The sequence below is a fragment of the Panthera tigris genome, chromosome C2 (assembly GCF_018350195.1).
Source record: "Panthera tigris isolate Pti1 chromosome C2, P.tigris_Pti1_mat1.1, whole genome shotgun sequence".
Taxonomy (NCBI): Eukaryota; Metazoa; Chordata; class Mammalia; order Carnivora; family Felidae; genus Panthera; species Panthera tigris.
In genome coordinates this window covers 123,851,335-123,875,429 of record NC_056668.1, presented here as the reverse complement: position 1 = coordinate 123,875,429, position 24,095 = coordinate 123,851,335, and the positions used below count along the sequence as shown (strand labels likewise).

Here is a 24,095-nt window from a genome sequence, read left to right as displayed (position 1 = left end):
TAATAGCTTTCTGTAGAAGCCAGGATATTGAGTGTTTTAGTCCTTCCCCTGCCCCCTCAGCTTACTAAAGGAATCTAATTCAAAAAGGAAATTCATTAATTTAAGTTTCTGAAGTGCTCAGTGTTCAGTACCTACTTAGGGAAGACCAAGTAATTTTATTCTTATTCAAAGCCAGATATAATGGTGAAGGTAAATTGTTTTTCAGTAGAACCAAATCATTGACCCAGTTCTCAAAACCATTGCTGGCAAGCTCTGAAGAGTTAGTAGTTAATTTCTGATAGCTAGCTCTGTGACAAGTTAAGTGCTTCTTCTGTGATACTTACACTACCTTTCTTGGAGTTAAAATATCCCAACTTCATTTAATCTTAGACACTGTTAACTTTATATTTACTTTTAACTCTTTCCCCTTTATATTATGGAAAATTTTAACAAAACAGTATAGAGACAAGCGTAAGGAACTCCAATGTGTCCAGCACCTAGCTTCAAAGCTTATCCTCTTATCCTTTATTTTTAAAACAATTTTGCGTGTATTTTTGAAAAATATCTGGCTTACTGTCTAGATCTATCAGTTGTTTTTGAATTGGTAGACCCTCATATAAGGTAATGTGAAAACCTTCTCCCTCAAGATAAATAAGAATAGCTGTCTTATTTTTTTTACCCATAAGATCTTAAAGGTGGGGAGTTTTTCTTTTAGAGCTTTAAAACACAAGCAGAAATTTACTCTCTGCCATCTTATTCCAGTTTAACTTACATGTGTAGAGCTGGAGCAATTCGGACAGATGACAACTGTATTGTATTAAAGGTGAGCTAATTAATTCTAAACACATGTGAACATTACACAGTCCTAAGTGTTGAATATAAATATTGGTATTCCCTTTTTTTTCTCCTTTTTATACATTTATCACCATGGTTTGTGTGCTTAGCATAAAATAACATTATTAAAACGTAACGCTTTTCTTTTTAATGAAATGCCATGTAATTTTAATTTTTTTAAAAAAGAATATTTACTTATTTTTGAGGGAGAGAGAGACAGTGTGAGCAGGGGAGGAGCAGAGAGAGAGAGAGGGAGACACAGACTCCAAAGCAGGCTCCAGGCTCTAAGCTGTCAGCACAGAGCCTGACGCGGGGTTCAAACTCACGAACCGTGAGATCATGACCTGAGCCGAAGTTGTACATTTAACCTACTGAGCCACCCAGGTGCCCCATATGATGCCATGTAATTTTCAAAAATTGGTTTTAGATGTGTTTTAAGAGTCAAAATGAAATCGTTCCTGTCACCTTTTTCATTTTTGTTAAATTAGAAGGATGTAGAAATTGTAAAAATATGTAAAATTCAGGTGAAATAGAAAATGTATTTTAATCCTTGATTTTCATTAAATTTACAACATAGTTTTATAGGCAAGCAGTTCATCAGCTCTGCAGATAAAGATTTTTTATCACCTTCATAGCAGATAATCAAAAGACATAATGAGAAAGAAAAGTAAATAACACATGAAAACCATCAACATCATTGTGACATGTCCAAAGCAACTAGAACTCAGAAAAACCCACATAAGAGACTGTCCCTAAAAGTTCTAAGACCTCGAGTCTCATTTCAGCACTCCTACCACCGACTGGCTTGGGTAACCCTGGTCACATCCCTTATTCTTTTGGTGACTCATGAAAATGGAAGCAATAATTTTTGTTTGTCTATTCCACAGGGTTATTTTGAAGATAACAGTATGTTAAATATGTTAAATGTTTTATTAGCCACAAAGAACAATGTAAATAAAATATCATTTTATGAATGCGAGATCTCTCATTTTCAGTGTGCAAAATGAACCCAAGGATTAAAGAGCATTAAGACTAATGTTTGTTTAGACTTTGGTGAAGCAACTCAATTATTTTAATGAGATCTGAGGACCCCCTAAGTAAGCAACACTGTGTAAAATTCTAAGGGCTTCCATGCAAGTAACCTTGGTTTATTTATTCAAATGCTTTACCCCTCTGTTTCCTCCATATTGGTAAACTAGGTTAATAGCATCTTCTTTGTGTAGTATTTGTGAGTGGTTAATTCAATAATCTGTGAATTTATGGATTGATAAATGTTAGTAATTGTTCAAAAGAAAATAAGAATAAGGCTTTCTTGGAAGCCTGGGGTTGTATTATAAAGCACAGTAGCCCGATAGGAAATCAATAGCGAACAATAAAGTGCTACACTCTATGATAAAGATACAGTAGAAATTTAGGAAGGAGCAAAGCACCGTTGAGTTAACTACGATAATGGAGGAAAGCCTCCTATAATTAGAGCATTTCAGTTTCTACTTCAACGTTATTCTTTAAAGTGGGTTCATCAGCCTTAGAAATAAATAGGGGCACGTGGGTGGCTCAGTCAGTTGAGCGTCCGACTTCAGATCGGGTCGTGATCTCATAGTTTGTGTGTTCGAGCTCCCCATCAGGCTTGCTGCTGTCTGTGCAGAGCCCACTTCCGGATCCTCTATCCCTCCCCGGCTCATGTTCAAAATTTAAAAAAGAAGAAGAAATAATAAATACATGGGATTTTTTTTTTTCTTATCAAGGACCTAATGTAGATAAATTACCAAGACCAGCACTAAGATTTTTGAAGGACCTCAGGTAAAATTGGACTAGTAGATACAGTCATTTTAGGGAGTTACTTGGAAAACCTAGGAACTGTGATGGATGCATTTTACTCACTTAAAGGAAAACTCATGAAATCTGAGTAATGGTAAGATCACTGAATTTTTAAAGTTGTATTTTGATTTTGCAACTGTAGGTATTGATCCCCAAACAAAAAATAAAAGCCATCCCATCCATATTATTCGCTAAGGAAAAGATAGCATACTTTTTCTAAGGCAAAGTTGTTCCTGATTAAACTGCTGGATGTCTTTTAAGTAAATAAATAGGTGGGACAGAAACATCACACATGATTTATTAGAGATTCTTAAATGTCTTTTGTAGGTTGTACAATAAAGTTTCAATTTTATCCATCACAAAGGCCTGATGAGAGTTTGTATTAATGCACTTCTGTTGTATGATTAGATTGGGTATGCCGGCACAAATGATTAATATACACTGAACTTTGTTTTTACATTCCAAAAAAACCTTTTTATTCTGTGAAAGTCTTTATTCAAACATTTGATAACAAACATGACTGCCACTAAAAACCGTTGAGTTGATTCACTTATTTTATGCTTTCCATCAAGCTTTTGCCTTTACCACAAAGCCAATAATTAATTTCACTACCTTCCAGACACTGCCTTGTTTGGTTCGAATGTGCAGTAAGGAGAGATTACTAGAGGAGAGAGTTGAAGGAGCTGAGACACTCGCCTATCTGATTGAACCAGATGTTGAGCTACAGAGAATCGCTAGCATAACTGATCACCTCATTGCCATGCTTGCTGATTATTTCAAGTATCCCAGCTCAGTGAGTGCCATCACTGATATTAAAAGGGTATGTTCTGTTTTCCTTTTCAGCAGCTCAAGCCAAGGGATTTTTTTAAAAGGTTTTCTTACTGCTCACAACTTTGAACCAATTGATAATTACAGTTCAGAGCCCTTTTAAATAAAGGAATCTTCCTTTAAATGAAGGAATCTTTGATAACATAGATGATGTTTTATGGGTTTTTGAATCCAGTCTATTTCATGTAATTACCAGAAAGTTTTTACTAAGCAGGAAATCAGGAAGGAAGAAAATTATGTCCCTAATTTCCAACTAAAACCCCAAAATAATGGTGTATCTAAGCTGGGCAACATCATCTAATCCTGTGTAAGTTACAGCAACATCATCTAATTACAGCAACATCATCTAATCTTGTGTAAGTTCCCAGAATCATCTATGTTGTTATATTCTCATTCTGTAGGTCAAGGGTGTTCTGTGACAGGTGACTGAGTGGCCTTATTTTACTCTCTGCCATTGTCTTTCTCTTTCACTGTCTAACTTTTGTCATCTTCTCTTTCCTTGCTTCAGTTTTATATTGTGTTTTGGTCCTGCTAGTGTCAGCTAAAGTACTATTTAACCTCTAGTTTGAGACCATCAAGAACCAAACTGTGCTTTTCTCAAACTTATTCACAAACCGTAAGTTCCTTAGAATAGCCAGATATGTCTTTTGACTTTGTTCTTCTCAGCCTGTTTGTCATATCCATTTCTCTAAGCATAGGAGACCAATATTCAATTAGAGAAAGTTTTATTTATTTATTTTTTTAAGGAGGTCATGGTAGAAAGAGCATTGATTGTCTCCTAATTAGTAACCAGTACTGTTTCATGAATGTGACTGTATTTTTGATGCCAGTGGTCCCAATGGTAAAATTTTTAAAAACTTTCCTCTTGACCTTTCTCATGCCCCTGAGTTTCCCAAAACTTCATTTGGCAGGCAACTGTTTATTTGGCATTTAACATTGAAAATAAAACGAACTCTTAAGGGTTTATGTTTTCTCTGTCTCAGAAAGGGCCCAAAGTAACCTTCACTGTTACTGGTATTAGTCATGTACACTATGTATTAAAGTTAGTGCCTGCTCTTCCTTTAGTGGTATTGTTTTTGCAGCACAGGTAATGGGTTACATTGAACCAGCTACCTTGTTTGTTTTCCCTTGTGGACTTCCTCACGCTGACACAGTATTTCACTGATATAAAGATACATGAGCAAGTCCTAACTATGGCCCCATGAACACCCTCAGTTGACTGTCCAGACAAGGCAAATGGGATACTCTGATGGACAGAAGAGTGAGGAAACATAGTTACAAGAACTTGTGGCCTACATATGTGTAAATCATTTAACTGGTATAGAGAAGATTATTCCTCTGTTTTTGATGATGGATTATACAGTGGTTTCTGACCATAAAAATATAGACACTAGACCCATAGTCGGAAATTCTTGCATGTTAATAAATGCATGATTTTCATGGTATATGTTAATCCAAGTCCGTATTCTAACTATATGTTATGACTAGAAAGTACTTACGACTTTAGATATTTCAGAACTTATACATCAAAATGAGTGTTGTATATTGAGGAGTTCCTCCCATAATCCATCAGTGCCTGCTTTGATCAAAATATTTTTAGAACTACTGTTGTTACCCTAAATGATGTTACCCAGCTGGATTTATTTCCTCATCTTCACACACCACAGTCAGTAACAATTAACTTAAAAGTCTAACTTGATGAAGATATATCATTGTTAGGGTTTTGTAGCTAATATGCCACTTAGCTCTTTAGGAAGTTTCAAAGAAGGGTCTTAGAATGTTATAAATAACATCATTGCATAAAGGTGAACCTTTCAAAGGCAATTCATTTGGAGTGGTAGTCATTTGGGTGAATTAGTTATGAAATTATGTACATTATTGATAAGCTTTATATACTTACCGATTTGTATTTAGTCATTTAAAGTGTTGCGAGAACATGATTCTATTTCACATCTATGGTGGTTTAGTGACAAAACAGGTGTATGGAAGAATTGATCATTTAAAAACTTTACATGTGTAAAGTTAGCATTAATTGTTTTCATACCAGTAGGTAATTTTAATAAATGTATCAAAAAAGCCTCCAAATATAAATCTCAGGTAATTGTAATAGATACATAACAATCCTTACCTTGGTGTATTGTTTATTAAGGATTTTCACAAAGGTTTCCCTCTTTTCTAAAATCTTAGTAAATACTGAAATCGGGCCAGTGCTGTTCTTCATGTTTAAGAAAACCTTCTAAAAGTGCTGTAGCAGCACTCGAGTTTTACCAGCTGTATTCTGAGGCTAGAAAGGCCTGAATGTGCCTTGTTCTTGAGGAGGGCATTTCAAAGAGCTGGTGTGAGCAAGCATCAGTGCCACTAAAACGACTCTCTAGGAACGCTGTTTAGGGGTCAGAGTTTCACAAAGGTCTTTCATATACCATTCCAGTGTCAAACGTTGTGGTGTCCACTTTTAGACAGAAGCAGACTCCATGCATTCTAGGTCATATTGGCACAAACACAGGAGTGGCTCAGTCCTATGTGAACAGAACCCCAAAATAACCAGGAATTCAATGATAGCACTAATATCTTAATAGTGGTTAAAATTTTTTTCCAACTCAGATAGTTTTATTGAAAATGAAATATGTAGACTGAGTTGCAATATACCTTTTGTTTCCCCGTCCATAGCTTGATCATGACTTAAAACACGCTCATGAACTCCGCCAGGCTGCATTCAAGCTCTATGCCTCTCTAGGAGCAAACGATGAAGACATCCGGAAGAAGGTGAGTCTGGGAGAGGGGCGTCCCCCAGTCCTGACAGCCAGCAGGCAGGGAGTGACGTCAGCCTGAAAGTCGTGGTGAAGAGCACTAACAGTGACTGTTTGAATATAATAAAGCAGAGTGACTAAAGGCATAATTGAAGAATGAATGGGACCCGGATTTGGGGGGTTGTTTGTTTTTAGAACATAGAGTGGCATGGCCGTGCTGGAATGACAAATAACTGGCGTGCTTTTTTCTGTCATTAATATGAATTATTATGTTGCACATTTTTGCATGTGTTGATAAAAATCAATTCTAGCACTGTGAAGCTTCAGACACCTTGAAAGATCTAACACTAGAATTGTAAATGTTATTTATGGAAATACTTCCCAATGCCATTGAGAAATTCAAATCCTTATTGTATATTGTTCTTTGATATGTGGCTTAGTTATGTTTTGATTTTTTTTTGCTACTGTGCAAGTTTGATGTGAATAAAATCTTTGTGGAATAATGATTTTATGTTTAGTGAGTGGTCATCTGAATTTTCCAGTTCCCCAAAAATGTTTCACTGATATAGCACCTTATGTTACTATAGTCTAGTCTAACACTGAACTCCTGTTCTTCATGAGACTAGTTATAGGCAGGGACTAAAGTATAGTAGTGAGCTCTGACCTGGCTGCCTCCACAAACTAAAAGGCTGGAGCTTCCCCTTCAAAAAAAAATGTAAGATAAATTTTACACATGGCTTTTAGGAACATCAGTAAATTAATCCACATGTTCTGTCTTGAAGAATTATAGCCGAAAGAGCAAATTGAGCATTGTTTACTGAACATGGCAGTTCACTAAATCTCCCATCTGTAGCCCCGTGAGAAAAATCGAAAAGTATTGGGAATTTACTGTGATTCAGAGAAGTACTTTGGGCTTGTAGAACGAGAAGTATGGAATAACTATAGGTTTATTGAAATAAATTGAAAAGGAACCATTGCTGAAGAAAATTGAAATAATAGATGAGATATGTGAGTAGCTTTGATTTAAAAATCAGTGCAAAAAACACAACTAACCTGAATGTTTTCCATGTACCTCAATTTAGTTAACAAGATGTTTTTGACTTGAAGTGTTTTAGTAAATATCTACGAAAATCCCTTTTGACACTTCTACGCTTTCATTCATCATCTGTTACTTCAAGGCAAATATGCTAATGATCTGATATTCCCTGTATCTAAGCATGATTTATGAATGTTGATGCTGATATGTTTCATTCAGTTTAGGTACATGATATATTGCAAGGGAAGAGGCTTTTGTAGCAACTCATATAGATAAAACATTTTTTAAAAATTGACATGGACTGTATAACTTAAATACGTAATGATTTGTTTGGGGATGGTTATTAGGCCCATTGGAAAGAGAAGTATTTTGCCTATTTTAGCTCAAGAAGGCTGTGCCATGGACTGAAAGGGAGATAGATAGATGGACCATAATGGGGGAAAGTAGGATGTCCATTTGTACTTCTTTGTACTTTTTTGTTAATAAACTACTGTTTTGGAATTAATGACTTAATTTGTGATATCATGTTCTATAGAAATACTTGGAATACAATAGTCTGATTAGTAGTCTATTAAAGCTTGTATTCATAATGTGTATAATTTCCTGGCAAGGCTAAATCTTGGTAATTTCTGTAGAAAGATGACAAATAAAGAATAAGTTATAATTATTATAATTTTTTTGTGTGGTAAAGAAAAGATACTGTGACATTCTTATGTGATGGGGATTATAGAGTTTTTAGGAAGATATTTAATCCTGGGAAATTAAGTGTTGGAATAATTTACAGTTTATAGCAACTACAGAAGAGAGAAATTGTCAAATGGAAAATATATAATTTGTGATAAAAATCTGCATGAAAATGGTTCTTAGGAGTGGAGAATCCTTATTTTCAGTGTATAAAAATTGGTAAATGATAACTCTTCCTTTGAATGCATTTATTTCTATTCCTTTTTTTTGTTGAAATAACTATCTGAGTAGATTTTTATTTGCTTTCTTCATAAAATAGTTATTTACCTTTTACACTTATGCCTTACAAACTTTGTATCCTTTTTTTGTGTAGATTCTTGAAGTACAATGTTTATTATTGTTTTATCTTTTAATGCAATATTTTTGCTTGCCAAGGTGGGATTCCAGTTACTGAGTTAATTGAGTAGAGAATCTGTGAAAGAAATTTCGAGGACTATAGCCCTGTTCTCCCCACTCCTCCAAACAAAAGCAACAAAAAGACTGTTTTAGGATAAAAATATGAAGTGTTAATTTGGTCTGCCTTTTAAATTAAAAATAGGAATGCAATTCAATAAATACAGAAAATAACCTATATCCCATTGCCATATAACGGCCAGTTAAAGAAATGAGGTGGAATGAAGAAGAGAAAAAACTAGAGCAAAGAGGTAGAGACAGTGAGAGGTATACATAGCAATAAAGGAGAAAGATACAGGCCTTCTCGCTTTGTAGAGTTAGTCTATCTTATTGCTTCTAAAGACTTCTAAAGGCCTGCTTTTCTGTTTCTCAATCCTTCTCTCCGAGGTAGACAAAATTAAGCTAAAGACTGAATATGACCGACCTACAGGTTAGAAATTTACCACTTCAGCTTTGGAGCAGTGTTGGTGGATTTCCATTAAAAGAAATCAACTGTATAATAGTCTTTGGAGCCTAATAACCACTCAATAAGTATTTGCTGAATAAATACAGAAATGAAAATACAGAAACCATAGACAGAGTGGCATTTCCTTTAATATGCTTGGATCTTTCTGTATCCTTCTGTTCAGAGCAAAGTTGGTATTCTGATTCCTGGCTCTGCGTTCATTATCACTCTGTGGCATACTGAAGTTTACCATTTTCCCAGTGTCCTGTTAGAAAGTTAAGGAGGGTGGAAAAGTTCTGCTGGTGAGAGTGGAAAACATTACTTACTGTTGGCTGTAATATGAAGAGGGAGAAGCCCAAGAAAAGATGAAGGACCACTGAGCATGACAACAGATGAGGCCTGGCCATAATGAACTTAGAATTGTAATTCAAGGATTTTGGTCAGAGAAAGCAAGGGCAGAGGCAGCAATTGAGAGCTCAGTGGAAGAAGGGTCCAGAGCACATTAGCAGGAAGTGTAACTGACAGCAGGGCCAGGTAAAGATTAGCTGTAATCTCTGCCATGGACAGACAAAGTCTAGTCTCTAATGACAGCCTTTACTGCATATTAATGCTAAGAAGCATATGTTCATTTAATGGGACAGTAAAAAGGGAAGAAGATACCTAGCATGATTTTAGGTATTGGCATCCCCAGTCAAAACTCCAGTCAGCAGTTAAGTCATGCAGAGGCAGTGCTGGCAGACAGTCCTGTAATTATGAAGCCAAATCCTTTATAACAAAAAATTGCTCTTTTGAAGACTCTCACTTGATTCATACCTACTGATCATCAGTTAGGTTTGAAATTTAAAAGGATTGTCTCACTTTGACTCTCTTCAAGGAACTAGAGGAATTTATCATAAACAAGGTGTAAATTGAGGAAAATAGGTAGTAAATATAAATTAAATTCAAGGAAATTAATAAACTTAGTAAGATATGATTTTTATTTTTGATAAAAATAAGACACATTACAAATGTTAAATGCAGTACTTATTGTAGCCTTTGCTCCTTTAAGGTATCTGACTAATGGAGCTTTTCAGAAAGCTTTCCTCTTGGATTTTGAGTACTTCTATCTTAGTTGCAGATCCCTTTTGAGGAACTAGAATGTAAGCTCCATGAGGGCAGGGATTTTTTTATGTTTTGCTCATCACCATATTCCCAGCATCTACAACACTGTCAGGTGCGTAGTTTGTACTTAATAAATACTTGAAGAAGGAATGGATGACAAAAAAAATGAATGGACAGATGGATGAGTAAACCATATTGCAAAATTGCATCATTAAGCACCCTTAATCCAATTATATATGGCCTCTTTGCATTAAGAATTTTCATAACTGTATTAGCAGTTACACAGGTATATGAACAGACGAGCTTTAAAATACAGGAAATCTATATCTGATCATATAGGCAAGGAGTTTCACTATACTTAGCACAGAGAAAATGCAAGAAATTCCCATTTTTTAATAGGCAGACAATCCCAAGGGTGTATCTTCTCGTTTTGACATAGATCAAAGAGAACATGTTTATGGTGTAGTAGTTGTTTAATTTTGAAATAATTTTTACCATTATTTCTTAGGGGTTTATTTTTGTGTCTACATGTATGAGTTTAAAAAATGTATAGCATTCACAAGTATGAAGCTGGACCAGTGTTATACATCTGTGTAAAATATCTCCCGTATTAATGAATGTCAGTTTTAATTCTTTCTGGATTGATTGAGCTGTCTACATTGTATAATCATTACCCAATGGGTGGAGGGAAGGGGAAAGCAGAGGTGAGGTAAACAGCAGTAAGACATAGCCTTAAAGCTCAGCATTTATAATAAAACCTCAGTAAGTCAGAGAAAAGTAAGAAATGGCTAGTAAGAATTTTCTAGGGGATGAAAGAATTATTGGGAACCAATTAAAATGCACATGGTGATACCAATATAACTATCTTGGAATCGATTTGGCAATTAATATTTTTATTATTTTTAATTTCTTCTACATGCTTTTTATATTCTAAAGAATTGAAAACATGAAATCTTAAGTTTTTGTTCCTTGTGGGGGGAAAAAAAAACATCTAGTCACAGACGTTTGTATGTTACATGTGAAGAACGTAGCCAAGGGTGAGATGTTTTTTCTTTTTAAACTGAACAGTGGAGTTTTTTTGTTTGTTTGTTTTTTTGAAAAGGCAGAGAAAAATAAGAAAAGGAAAACAAAAAGAATTTCTCTCTACCCACTTTTTCCTAGCAAAGGAAGTTGTATCTGCAGGGTCATTGTGGGGATGATATCTAATGTATTTAAAATATTTAGCATGGTGCCTGTAGGTGCTCAATAAATGGAAGCGTTTGTTAGAATATCTTAAATGATTTCATTGGAAGATTAAAAATAAACATTTTCAAGTGTATTAGAAAAGCTGAACAGCATTGGGGCATAAATTTTTAAGAGTTTACAATGAAGATAGTGATTTTATGCTGTAAATTTCCAAAACTTACTCATTCTAGTAAAAAGAATATATTTCAGAAGCATAAGCCTTTTCTTTAGTTGTAATGATGTCTTTTTACTCTTAGATTTTAAAATACTGGTTTTTAAAACTTTTTCTTGGTATAGCTGTAGCATGTTCTCCAAAGCACCAAATATAATTTGTTTCTTGGAGTTAAATAGTATGTTACAATATAAATCAATAATGGGTCAAAATCATAGGTAATAGATGTCTTGAGAAGAGTAAAGAGGCCAAATTCTACCTAACTTTGGTTATCTAAGTATTACTGTTCATGGTTGCCTTAGATGTCATTTCACCAAAGGGTCATCATTTGTATAAAATCCTAACCCAAATACAAATGTTCAAATTTTGAACAAATGTAAATTCTTCTGTAATTTTAAAGTTACAAGATTTTAAAGCATATTTATAAATATAGGTCAGTTTTTCTTAGTATCTTTCTGCTGTGAAAAACTTGCCTGAGCATTTCACTTTTGAATATTTTTATCATCCATTGTAGCTTGATTTTATTGCTAGTTTGTCTTCTCGGTAACAGTATGATTATACCATGAATTTATATTTTTAAATATTTTTTGCAAAGTTGAGTAATTTTAAACGGTCGTTTAAAAGGCACAGTGTCAAATTTCTGTATTTGCCTCTGCCATGAAATTGGGCAGATGCAAGGAATTATTTCTGAGCCTTAGCCTGCGTGTTGAAGCAAACGCCTTGAACATTTTGAAGGTTTTCGACGGTACCACAGAAGTAGCACTCTTCAGGACTTGGTCTGCTATTGAATAATAAAATTCATGCAGAATTCAGAATTCCTTGACTTAATCTGTGGTTAAATTGTTAGTTATCTTCTTAAGGCTAATCTACCAAAGAATTTTAAACGAACTCTACAACATTCTTTCATGATGGTAAGTATTTTTAAAGAGTTAACTGGGACAGTACACCAGGTTTTGCCACTTGCCCACATAATTGAGACCGTTGGCCTTCAGCATACTGAAAGAAGCAAACCTGGGAGTGATAATGCTATATACATAATAGAGGTATTTATAAAATGAAGTAATGAATTTTTATTTCAGAGTTTCATTAAATGGAGACATAAAATTGAGTGTTCTGTTATTAGTTGTGGTACTGTAGTTGCGTTAACCAATGAATTACAGTTCTTATTCTTAAAGTATGAACTACAAGTTGGTTATTTTGTTGACAGTCTAACAATTAAGGCATATCTTATAAACCAAGAAATGCATTAAAATATGATCTTTATTAGATCTGTAGAGCTCTAAAATTAGTAACTTAGTTGGGTTTTCAGAACATTCTTCCTGGAAATGAATGAAATGTTTGGGATGATACAATATTTGTGGAGTAGTAGACCTTAAGAAAGTCAAGTTTGTGGTAAGGAACCAGGACCATTGCTGCTACACTTTTCCCCATAATTATAAATGCTAGTATAGGGCTTGGCAAACAATAGCCTGTAGGTACTTATTACCTATGTGATAATTCTGTAACCTGCCAGTTCAGAATGGTTTTTGCATTTTTATATGGTTGGTGGGGGGAAAAAAAAATCAAAAGAAGAATATTTCCTGACATTTGAAAAGTCAAATTCAAATTTGTGTCCATAAAGTTTTTTTTTTCAGTTTTATCGAAATATAATTGACAAAATATTCGTAAAGTATTATTGGAATAAAACCATGTTGCTTTGCGTTGCCTATGGCTGTTTTCCACTACAGTGGCAGATTGAGTACTTAGTGACACAGTCATTAAGGCCACAAAGCCTGAAATATCTGCTATCTGGCCCTTTACAGAAAAAATTGGCTCACCTTATGCTAGTAATGCATAGCTAAATATAAATGACCATAAACCAGTGTGGTGAAAAACTCTGATTCCCATTTGCCTCTTTGTAATGGAGTATAGAAAGATGGGACCATACCAAAGCCACAGGAGCGGGGAGAGGTCAGTTGTCTAACTTCCTGCAAAAGAGGCATTATCAAGTGTTGATGATAGGATATTGTTACTGGATACTTTTCTACATGTTGGTTCCCTTGTTTGAATGATTTTGGCATATAATGGACCCCAGACAAATTGGATAATAGTTATGTAGGAAATGTTATTAGATTCTGTATATTGGTTAGCAAAGTTGCCTGAATAAGATTTTTCACCATCCCAAAGAGAAAAATAAAGATCCAGTTCATGTATTAAACAAACATCTATTCAGCCTTTACAACATATGAAGCATTATGTTACATGGTATGGGGGCATACAAAAATTATATAACTCAGATACTTACATCAAGTGATAACCTATTTAGGAAACCTAATTTAACATAACTGCTACCATTTATTGAGCATTTACTGTGTGTTAGACACTGTGCTAAGCATTGGCATGTTATCACCCTTAAACCTCCTACTACCCTGTGAGATAGCTGTTGCAGATTAGGAAATCAGCAATGTGACCAAGGCCACCCAGATTGTAAGTGATAGCACCTATATCATATCCCAGTCTCTGACTCCAAAGCCCATGCTGTTAACGATAACTTTATTCATGTACAGTTAAATACCATTACTAGAGCCAAATTATGGTATACAATAGCAAGAAAATTTACAGGAGAATGTGTGATAGTCTAAAATAGTTGAAAATGCTTTCAGTTGAGGGAACTTAATAGCTGGTATTAGCTGGTTAAAAACATCAGATTCAGAAAATGTGTCTTTTCTCTCACATAGTTTTTGGTACAAACTGTGTAGTGAGATGCTTTATTTCCATTTATTCATCTGGCTTTCTTTGTTTTTTTGTTTTTTTTGAGAGAGGATAGTACAAGCAGGGGAGGGGCAGAGAGAGGGGGAGACAGAATCTATAGTAGGCTCCAGGCTCTGAGTTATCAGTGCAGATCCCAGTGCAGGGCTTGGACCCATGAACCGTGAGCTCATGACCTGAACCAAAGTCAGACACTTAAGTGACTGAGCCACCCAGGTGCCCCTAGGAGCTTACAACCTGAAGTAGTTAAGGAGATGAGACACTAATTGCTATGTAGTAATTCCAGTACCTTATGTGTGCAGTAAAAAGCATTGTCTACATTGAAAGCCAATTTTATCATGATCAGTACAGCCAGATATGATTAAGATACAGCTGTAATTAAAATAGCTATTATGAATGAGTCTGGAAGAGTCCATCTCTTATATAATAGTCCGTCTCAAATAAGGGTTTATTTGTGGGGAAAAAGTTTATTTGAAAGCAGCTTCACCTTCCCCTTGTAAAATATTAAAATCATTTTCAGAAGTTGTGACCCACAGAATGAAGGATCTTCATATCTCTGTTCTACATCATTTGGAAATGTTTTTCTAAGGGCACTGTCTAGATGTGATCACATTGTAAACTAGCGTTCTAGAAAGGAAGCATCCAGAATTAATGTCAGACAAGTCCTGTTTCAGCTTTTATTTTGTAGATAGCTTTCTTATAAAAACTTTTTTTTAATGTTTATTTATTTTGGAGACAATGTGAGAGAGTGCAAGCAGCAGAGGGGCAGACAGACGGAGACACAATCTGAAGCAGGCTCCAGGCTCTGAGCTGTCAGCCCAGAATCCGACACAGGGCTTGAACTCACTAACCGTGAGATCATGAGCTGAACCAAAGTCGGGATGCTTAACCGACTGAGCCACTCAGGCGCCCCAAGATAGCTTTCTTATAGAACAGATTTAAACTTAAGGCAACTTGTATCTTCTTTTAATAGTTATCCGCTGTTAAACTATAATGTTCGTAACTAGAATATAAACTCCATAGAAGCATTACCTGGCAAATAGTAGATGCTATGCTTGTGTTTATTGAATAAATTGTGTATGTCTGGACATTAAAACTCAGCCAGCCAACCTATGGGATAATCAACACTGTTGCATGCATGGCTGTGTATATAGAGGAATAGGGGCTGAGCAGAGCCATTGTTTGCACAGTTCTTGGCAATCCATTATTCAGATCCATGGAAAACAGTAAAAGATGGAAAGGAAGTTTCTAGTTCTATTATTTGAGAAGTAATTTTTAATGGTTTTATTTATGTACCAATATAAGTCAGCAGCTATTTTTGTCCTTCCATTAAGTTGATGATTGAGCTTTAAAAATAAAACTTATATATAGAGAAATATTTTTCCATAGTGTTGATCTATTTTTTAGACATCATAAGTATTTCTGACACACTGTGTTTGGTTTTAGGGGAAAAAGAAGTTGGGCCAAGAGAGAGATCCCACTTCTTTCCAAAGCACAGAAAAGTTAAGAATTTTGAGTATTTCTTCTAAACATTTAACATAAGTGAAAGTTGCTCAGCTATTAAGAGAAAAAGGTCCTGAGGTAGAAATTACAAAATACTACCTAAAGGGACTTAAAAGCAAGAATGAAATATAGAAGCTTTAGAATGGGCCCACCCTAAGAACCCCTTCCACCTTGACTTCCACTCTTAAAGTGAAGTGCTGTTGTTCCCATTAGGCCTATAGGAGGGGTTAGGTGTTAATTTAGTTCACTGCCTTCCAGAGAAAGGAAGAAAATGAGGCCCTGAGGATCAACTCTTAGAATGCTTGGTCTTTCGCTTCTCTGCCTCAGAGAAGATAACTATCTCCTGCCACTCCCTACCTCCTAAGATCATGAAGTTAGAGAAATTTGGTATAAATGTGGGAGTAGAGAATGATGGAAGACTGAGAGAATGGAAGAAATACTTTGTAAAATGTTTAGTGAGACTCCAGAATATGTGTTGATCAGTGATTTGTCCTAAGAGAAGCTCTTGTAGAAAAAAAGAGCCTTTGGTAAAAACTCCCCTTTATTTTAAAAATATTTGCTTGAGGAAAATGTTAGAAAATTGTACATTGGAGCAGTGGCAAAGATATCACAGAGAATAGGCTGTGGGTGGGAAGTCTACTGTTCTCATCTAGAACAAATGGAGCTTCTGGCCTGAGAACAGTAGAGTATTAGTTCTATTTAGGTAGTATCTGTGGAAGCTAGATCCTGATTCTAGAATGGAGATTAGATCATCAGGGAGTTGAATGGAAAAGTCAGTGGACTCAACTCTTGTGGTTTCTTCACAGTGTTTTTTTGGCTTATCTTTTCCCCATTGACTTCCATTCTCTCAACCTTTGGCATTTTTACCCCCAGGCAAGCTAAATCATTGATTTGTCATTTTCTTTTTTGGAGGCCCTGTGAATTGTACCTGTTCCCACCCCCCCCCCCCCCCCCCCTTGGCTCTTCAGTTTATTAACTATGACCTCTTTTGTATAGTGTACTAATTTTTATTGGCCTTGGATGTCAGTATATAGACTGTAGTTTCCATATCACTGATAACTTTATGTATGTATTTATTTATTTTTAGCACTGGTAACTTTTTAACTTCTCTTTTTTCCCCGGTTTTCCAAGTCAGATCTCAATTTAGTTACTAAGGCTAAGCAAAAATCTCATCCTTAAGCACAAGTGGAATGGACCTTACACTGGAAGTAAGAAAACCTAGTGGAGCCCTAGCCCTGTCCCCATTTGCCTAGAGAACCTTGACCAGTGACTTAATCTTCCTGAATTGCAGAGACCTCTTTGATGAACTAAAGAAGTTGGACGAATTTATTTCTAAATCCTCTTCAGATTTTAACATTTTTCAACCAAAAAATTACCATACCTGTGTTGAATTCTTTCAGATAGTTAAGTCTGCTACTTTCAATGGCATTGAGAAGAGTGTAGTCAGAGAATTGGTTTCCCAGCTGAACCTGTTCAGGAGCAGGAGTTGCAGCTGCCCCTTGTTTGTTTCATGGGAGGCCATGTGCTGTTGGGGTATGTGTGTGTTTTGCTCTTTTGTTTTAATAAAGGAATTGGTGAAGGATGTACTCAAGAATTAGAAATATTAAGTGCATTTCCATGATATGCATGGCATCATGTCTTTTGGTTAAGTATTCTGTGGCAAAATCAGGATGGTCACTTCCTAAAACCTAGGGAAAGTTTGGTTTTCCATTTTTAGGAATGGATCCCTCTCCAGACCCCTGTTGATTCCACTCAGTCCACCAAATGAGCTGGTTGTACAGGCTTCTCTCACTTTAGGGTCTGTCTTGTCACCTCATGGCCCCTCTCCATCCTTCCAGCCTATATCCTGTTTCTAAAATGAGTCTCTGGATTTCACTGACGTTAGAAAAATAAGTTTTAGGAGGGGCTAGACCATAAATAGTGGCCCCTGGGACTCCTCTACATCAACGCTTATTAGACGAAAGAGTCGCCATCCACACCTAATAGGTTCAGTGTCTATTGTAGATCCTTTTTCCTTGTCAGACCTACTCTTTCTTCCTGACCTCCATGTGCTGCATCCTGCTTGGCTGCTAGTCCCTGCTGCTTTAACTAGACTTTCTGGATTTAATAACATACTGCTTAGATCTTAGAACTGCCTCTTCTGACTTAAAGAGTTTGATTCCAAGTCTTCACTGTTTCTGACCAGTTCTCTCTTGTCATCCTCTGTTAAAACTTTCTGGAATTTAGCCTACCTGGGATTGAATTGTATTTGCCTGGCCATTGTGCACATAGCATAAATAATTGATGTTAAGAAAATGCCCACTTCACCATCCAACTCCCTTAACTCCATACCCACCCACTTTGACCTGTCTAAGAAGTTTCTTGACACCACTAGGAATCTGCCTGGTTTTCGCATCCTCTGCTTGACCTGTTTCGATCACAGTTCAAAGTCCAATCTGAAGTTGCTAGTACTGGAAAATGCTTCATCCAGGGTCATGCTGGAAGAATTGTTGGGTCTTGTTTTTAATTCTGACTCTTCCAGTTCTTCATATGCTCTGAGGAAAAGATGGTATATGACTTGGCCACAACTAAAATGTGAGTTCACTAGAGCTCATTGAAGACTAGGGAATTTCCTTATAAGCCAAGGCCGTTTTCATCTTATTAACATTCCCTTGTGTTCCAGGAACCTTAGGATTATCTGGGTTCTGCATTTCCCCCATGCACCTTCTAGGCTGACTGCCCTTTACTCCCACAGGCCATAGGGTTCTCCTGTCCCAATAACAGAAGTGTCAGATCCTCATCTACCCCTGCAAGAGCCACAATGACAGAGAAAAAAAGCTTAGCAAAAGCATGTAGTCATGAAGACTAAAGACACCAGCAGAGAAATGCATAGCACCTGGTCCATTGACCTAAAACTTGATCAATTTAGAATGCAGCATTCTTTTATGAGTTAACTCTGTAGTTAAATTTATAACCCAGGCCCCTGAGAAGAGCAAAGAAAGAAATGGCACTTCCACTCTGAAGGTTCATCCACTACTTATATTCCTGGTCAGGCACAGTGTCTGTGTAACAGAGGCACTTCTCCCTCCTTTCCTTCCCATTTTTTTTTTTTTTTTTTTAAGCAAATTCACAAGCTGTGCCATAGGGCATATTTGCTGAACTATGGCTGGGGAATCTCCAGCAAGAATCATGAGGCAGAACAATTTCAAGCTTTACTTGGCATTGCTCTTATAGGCTGGAAAGACCTCCAATCCTTTGCAGGGGCTGGGACTTGGCTCTCCATCATTATCAAGGCTTTGTAGCACAGTACCGAAGTTGTTGAAAGGCACCATGGAGAACATGTTTTATTGTGTTTGGCTTTCTAACCCCAGGTCTGAAAAAGTTATCTGATACTCTATTAGACCTTCATGGGGGTCAGAGTGCTATGGCAACAGCCAATGCCAACTCCTTCCCAGGTGACCTGAAAATTTTGTCTCTGAATTTGATTCCAAACCTTTCTCTGCCTTATAATCACATTTTTATCTTTATTTTGGTCAGTATATTCACTATCATGCTCCTTTTATCCCTGCACAGATGACCTCAGTACCCTCAAGAATACAAAACCATAGTTAGATCATGTCGCTCATTCACATAGGCTCTTAGAATACCTTTGTGGATCGGAATCCTAGGTTCACATTCTGAGTTTGCATTATTTTGCTCCTAGACTGATACCTTGATGGAGAAAGTAGACCAGGCATTCAAGTAGTGGGCTTTCGAGAACTTTAGCAGGGTTACTAAAGTCTCTCCACAACAAGTTTGGTTACAAATCCAGGCCTCCTACTGTAGACATTTGGATAGACTGTAACCTAAGAAGGGTCATCTTGTACATAAAAGAGAAGATACCTCCAAATAGTCCTACTATTTTATATCCTAACACAGGGGAAAGGTTTAGCAGCCAGAATATAGCTATTTTCCATCTCCAAAATACCGTTCACCACACCCCCAGGAAACTTAAAGCATGAGGCTCTGCTCTGATGGTTATAATGACTGCCTTGCTAACATAGTTCTCCACTGTCTGCTGGCCTAAGCCTCAATATTCTCGGGTAAGGTCATTGATGGCCATTTCCCAGCCAGTAGTACAACATCCTAGTCTGAGAATGGATGTTTTTCCTCTCACCATTTGTAGATGCTTAATTCACTCTGTCTGCCTTAAACCGTATGGCCCCTGTCATCCCTAAAGTGCTTTTTGCTAACATAGTTTCCATAGATTCCATAGAGTGTCATAGCACTCATTAAATAGTTCATTGCACTTGCTTATCCTACATTGTAAGTTTGGTGGGAACAAGGGCTTTCTCTCCCTCACCATTTTGTCTTCAAGTTTTAAAACCATGTCTAGCATTCAGGTATTTACTGAATAAGTAAATGTGGGCATGTAAATAGGAGCTGTGCCCTGTTTGCTCTTAATTGCCCGCTCCCTGATTTTGACCTCCTGTCTAACTAGACCTGTACTATCTTGTCTTTTCTACTGTACCTTGTTTCCCATGTCACTTCTGAACAATGTGATAATTTTGCCCCATCTAACGTGATTTTGGGAGGGGGAGTCAAATAATCATTGCTCTCTTCCCTGATTTTACTGAAGGCCCAGGGAGGTCAAGTGAGTTGATCAAGATTATAGAGCAAATCTATATGCCTAATGATTGCTATACTTGTCACTTGGCAGATTTACATTTTGGCTGGATGTGGCCAGTAAACATTATCTAGAGCCTCTTTTTTTTTTTTTTTTAATTTTTTTCATGTTTATTTTTGAGAGAGAGCGTGTGAGTGGGGAAGGGGCAGAGAGAAGGAGACAGAGTCTGAAGTAGGCTCGAGGCTCTGACCTGTCAGCAGAGAGCCTGACAGGAGGCTCGAACTCATGAACCATGAGATCATGACCTGAGCCGAAGTCAGATGCCCAGCTGACTGAGCCACCCTGGTGCCTCTAGAAGCTTCTTTCGAGTCTTGCCCCTAATCAGGTTTCCTAAGCACCTGCAGCCAGTCTAATAACTGTTCTCCATCTCCAAAGTACCATCTTCAAAATAATCAGCTCTTGGAGAGTAATCATATGCTCCCACCCCTTGGCACCACCACTTTATTCTTGGAATAAAGAATCTTAGATGAGGGAATATCAAGCTGATTTTGAAGTCACAGCCTTGTCATATACGTAGGATGAGAGATGGGCAGAGCCTTGGGACATGCGACCATTTCAAGGAGGGAAGGGGTGAGAGGACTGTAGCTTAAAGAGGTTAAAGTTTGGGCACTTGTGTCTTTTTTAAGTCGAGGTGGAAATGGGCAGTGGAGTAGCTCGAGAAGGATCCAGTGGGGTGGGGCAGAATAAAGATGCAGGAAAGAGGTGTGGAAAGTAGTTGCTGGATCAGGGTGGAAGGGCTTTGAGCTTGAAGTACCCCACTTCAACAAAGAGTGAAGAGAACTATTGGAGACATATTAGTGAGAAGTAGGAAGTTGTGTCCCAGGAAGAAAGCAAGGTCCCTGCAAAAATGAGGTGGGCACAGAGGGAGTTAGGGCATGAGGAGGTGGGAAGAATTTGAAATAGGAAGCAACCATCCTAGGGGATATTGGAATCTCTTGCCGGTCAGTGCAGCACTGATGGACCCAGGAATGAAGGTCCTGCTGAGGTGGGATAGCATACACTGAGACCAGGCTGCCAGGTTTGGTGACTTCCATTGTAGTATCAGTGGTCTGGGATATGAAGCAGTAATGAGTGGTGGAAGGATAGGGAAACGGGGAATCTGCCTACTAAGTGGTGTATCTGAGCAGGGCATACAGGTCAGGGAGCAAGGCCTGTGAGGGTCAAAAGTAGATAGAAGCTGAGGGCCTAGAAGGAACAGGACAGGGTGATGTGCATACAAGTAAGGGTGAGATTATATTTGGTCTGGGGAGAGGAGTAGATCAATATGTACGTTTTCTTCTGTCACTTTGAAACCTGCAAATTGATACATAAAAAATTATTCCTCTTCCATAGCTAAAGTATGGTTCCATGTTCTTAGTAGTTGGTATTTTTCTCCCCACCACTGTTAATTTCAACACTGTTTTCTCTTTCCATTTGGCTTGAACATCTGGAGATTTCCCACCCGCTCCTGTTCTGAGGTCAGCCTTCTAACTCCTGTCATTTTGGTCTAGCTCAGTGATCCTTAGCCTTGGCTACGCACTGGACTCTGCCAACAGGTGCCTGAGCCCTACTCCACAGAATCTGATTTAATTGGCCTGAGGTTTTTTGTTTTTGTTTTTTAAGCTCCCCAGGTTGATCTTTCCAAGTGTTCTCCCAGACAGGTGTTCTCCTAGGTGGGAGTAAGAACTCCCATTAATGTGTCACTCATGTTGGGGACAACCTTGTGAACACAGGCACACTTCTGTAGCCACAGCCATATCACAAGCATGGCTAAGCATCAGGACTCTGGAGTCAGATGCCTCGGTTCCTCTCAGTTTTGTAATCCCAGGCAAACTCTATATCATCTAGAATCCTCAGTTTCCCAATATGCTGATGAGAATAATCATAATAATTCCTGAAAAAGGGTTAAATCAGATAATGTAATAAGCTTATTAGCACAATGCCTAGGACATAGACGTACTTAACGAATATTAGGTTTTTTTGTTAACATTTTTGTTGGGATTGTGTTAGTATTGTTTCTAATATATGGTTTGTCCATAGGACCACACAAGTTAAGTTTAATTTCTTCCACACAGTATTTATTTTGTATGTATACATTGCTTAAATGAAGGAAGATTGTAAGCTATCTTGTTTTTAAATTAAAAAACAAAAAAAAGCTTTCTGACTGCAGTAACAGGACATAGAGTTACAGTAAAAAGATGGCAGGGGTTACTTTTCTAAATATTTAGTTTCCATTCTTGGTAAGAAAGTAGTCATAGGTTGGCTCTGTCAGAAACTTGCAGATTTCATAAAGGGCTGAGTGTGGACTACGATTTTTCTAGAATCTCACTCTGGCAGGAACCTGCCCAATGATAATTCAGTTATATCTTTTACTTTTTCTCAATACTATTTACGCAACACCTCTGCAATATTTATGCCATGTAGCTACTGTTTTCAGTGTTTGTAAAAAATAAACAAAAAACCTGCCCCCTTAATGCCTATCATTCTGGTAGGTCCTTAGTGGGTAGTACTACCTTTCTGATGAGCTAGCTGCCTGCCCCCACCACAAAATGATCGTTCCAGGGGTCAAAACTCTTGCTAAAAACAACATTAAACATCTAATGGATATTAACATACTTGCATTTACAAGCAGTGAAATTTGTCGTCTTCCTGTTGTTATTTATGCAGCATTAACCTTTTTCTCCAGATCATTGAGACTGAAAATATGATGGACCGAATTGTGACTGGCTTGTCTGAGTCTAGTGTCAAGGTGCGGTTAGCTGCCGTCAGGTATGAGCTTTAAATGGTCTGAATAAAAACCCTTTGCCGTGTGTTTAACCTGTTTCCTTTACGGACCTTCACTGAGTAAGCGCAGAATCCAAATGTTACTCAAAAGTATTCTCAGGTGAACTCATACAGTGTGTAGCATCGTTTAACAGAGAAGCTAGCTTGAAAAGCCCGTGAAGCCCTGAAGTAGTTGAATTAACAATGTCTATAGATATACTTGAAGTGCATATCAGTAATTAGTGAAATGCCAAGCAGTGTGTTTGAAAAGTAAAAGTTTGAGCTTCTTTTGAAGCTAATTTTGATTGTTCTTTGTAGATGTTTGCACAGTTTATCTAGATCTGTGCAGCAGCTTCGAACCAGTTTCCAGGATCATGCTGTGTGGAAACCTTTAATGAAGGTAAGAAGCAAGCAGCAAGCAGCACCCATATCCACAGAGTCTTTTGTGAGTTGAGGTAGCTGACCGCCCTCCAGGTCTAGGAGCAGGGCTGATATTTGTTTAAAGCATTTTGAATATTTATCTCCTCAAATCTGATGTTGTAAGCATCTCAAGGTCTGCTGAACCTGTTTCCAGGGTCAGCATCTCAAGTGTGACAGGGAAACAGGTGCCTAGTTATCTTTTCTTAAACGAAAGTTTAGTTTTTCATCTTATCTCCTTGTATGTTTGGTATTATTACACTTTAGACTTGATCCAAAGTCTTTGTAATTTTTAATTATAAGAAGGAAAGAAATCAGCCATTTAGAGATATAACTTGTTCCTAGTCTTTTGGGAATCCCTGGATATTTTTTTTTACCACAGTGTTATCTTCTGCTTCTCTACACCAATATCACTTCTTTGGTCTTACAGCTTTCCTTGAGGGCCAAAAACAAAAAAGTTGTTCAGGCCAAATAAGTCTGAATCAAGACTTCAACTAGGCATCAGGTGGCTGCTGATGTCCGCCCTCCCCCCCCCCCCCCCCCAATATATTACAGAACCATAGGTCAACTTGGTCTCTGGTCCACCATTTTTTTTTGTTTTGTTTTGTTTTGTTTTGTTTTGTTTTGTTTAAGTCATCATACACCTTGCATTTAATTGACAGAATTTTTTCATTTAAGTTTTTGGTTTTTGTTTTTCAGTACCTACTATGAAAATCTCT

General features: G+C 37.2%; 1 protein-coding gene across 2 annotated transcripts in view; it reads left to right on the top strand.

Moving 5' to 3' along the window:
* The window catches only part of ARMC8 (armadillo repeat containing 8), a 109,693-nt gene that overhangs the window by 54,141 nt on the left and 31,457 nt on the right, over positions 1-24,095 (top strand). For both annotated transcript variants that reach the window (XM_042998293.1, XM_007087426.3), the window contains exons 10-14: positions 742-802; positions 3,251-3,451; positions 6,127-6,222; positions 22,883-22,965; positions 23,278-23,359. In XM_042998293.1, the coding sequence (XP_042854227.1) occupies positions 742-802; positions 3,251-3,451; positions 6,127-6,222; positions 22,883-22,965; positions 23,278-23,359 (523 nt within the window). The remainder of the gene's footprint in view (positions 1-741; positions 803-3,250; positions 3,452-6,126; positions 6,223-22,882; positions 22,966-23,277; positions 23,360-24,095) is intronic.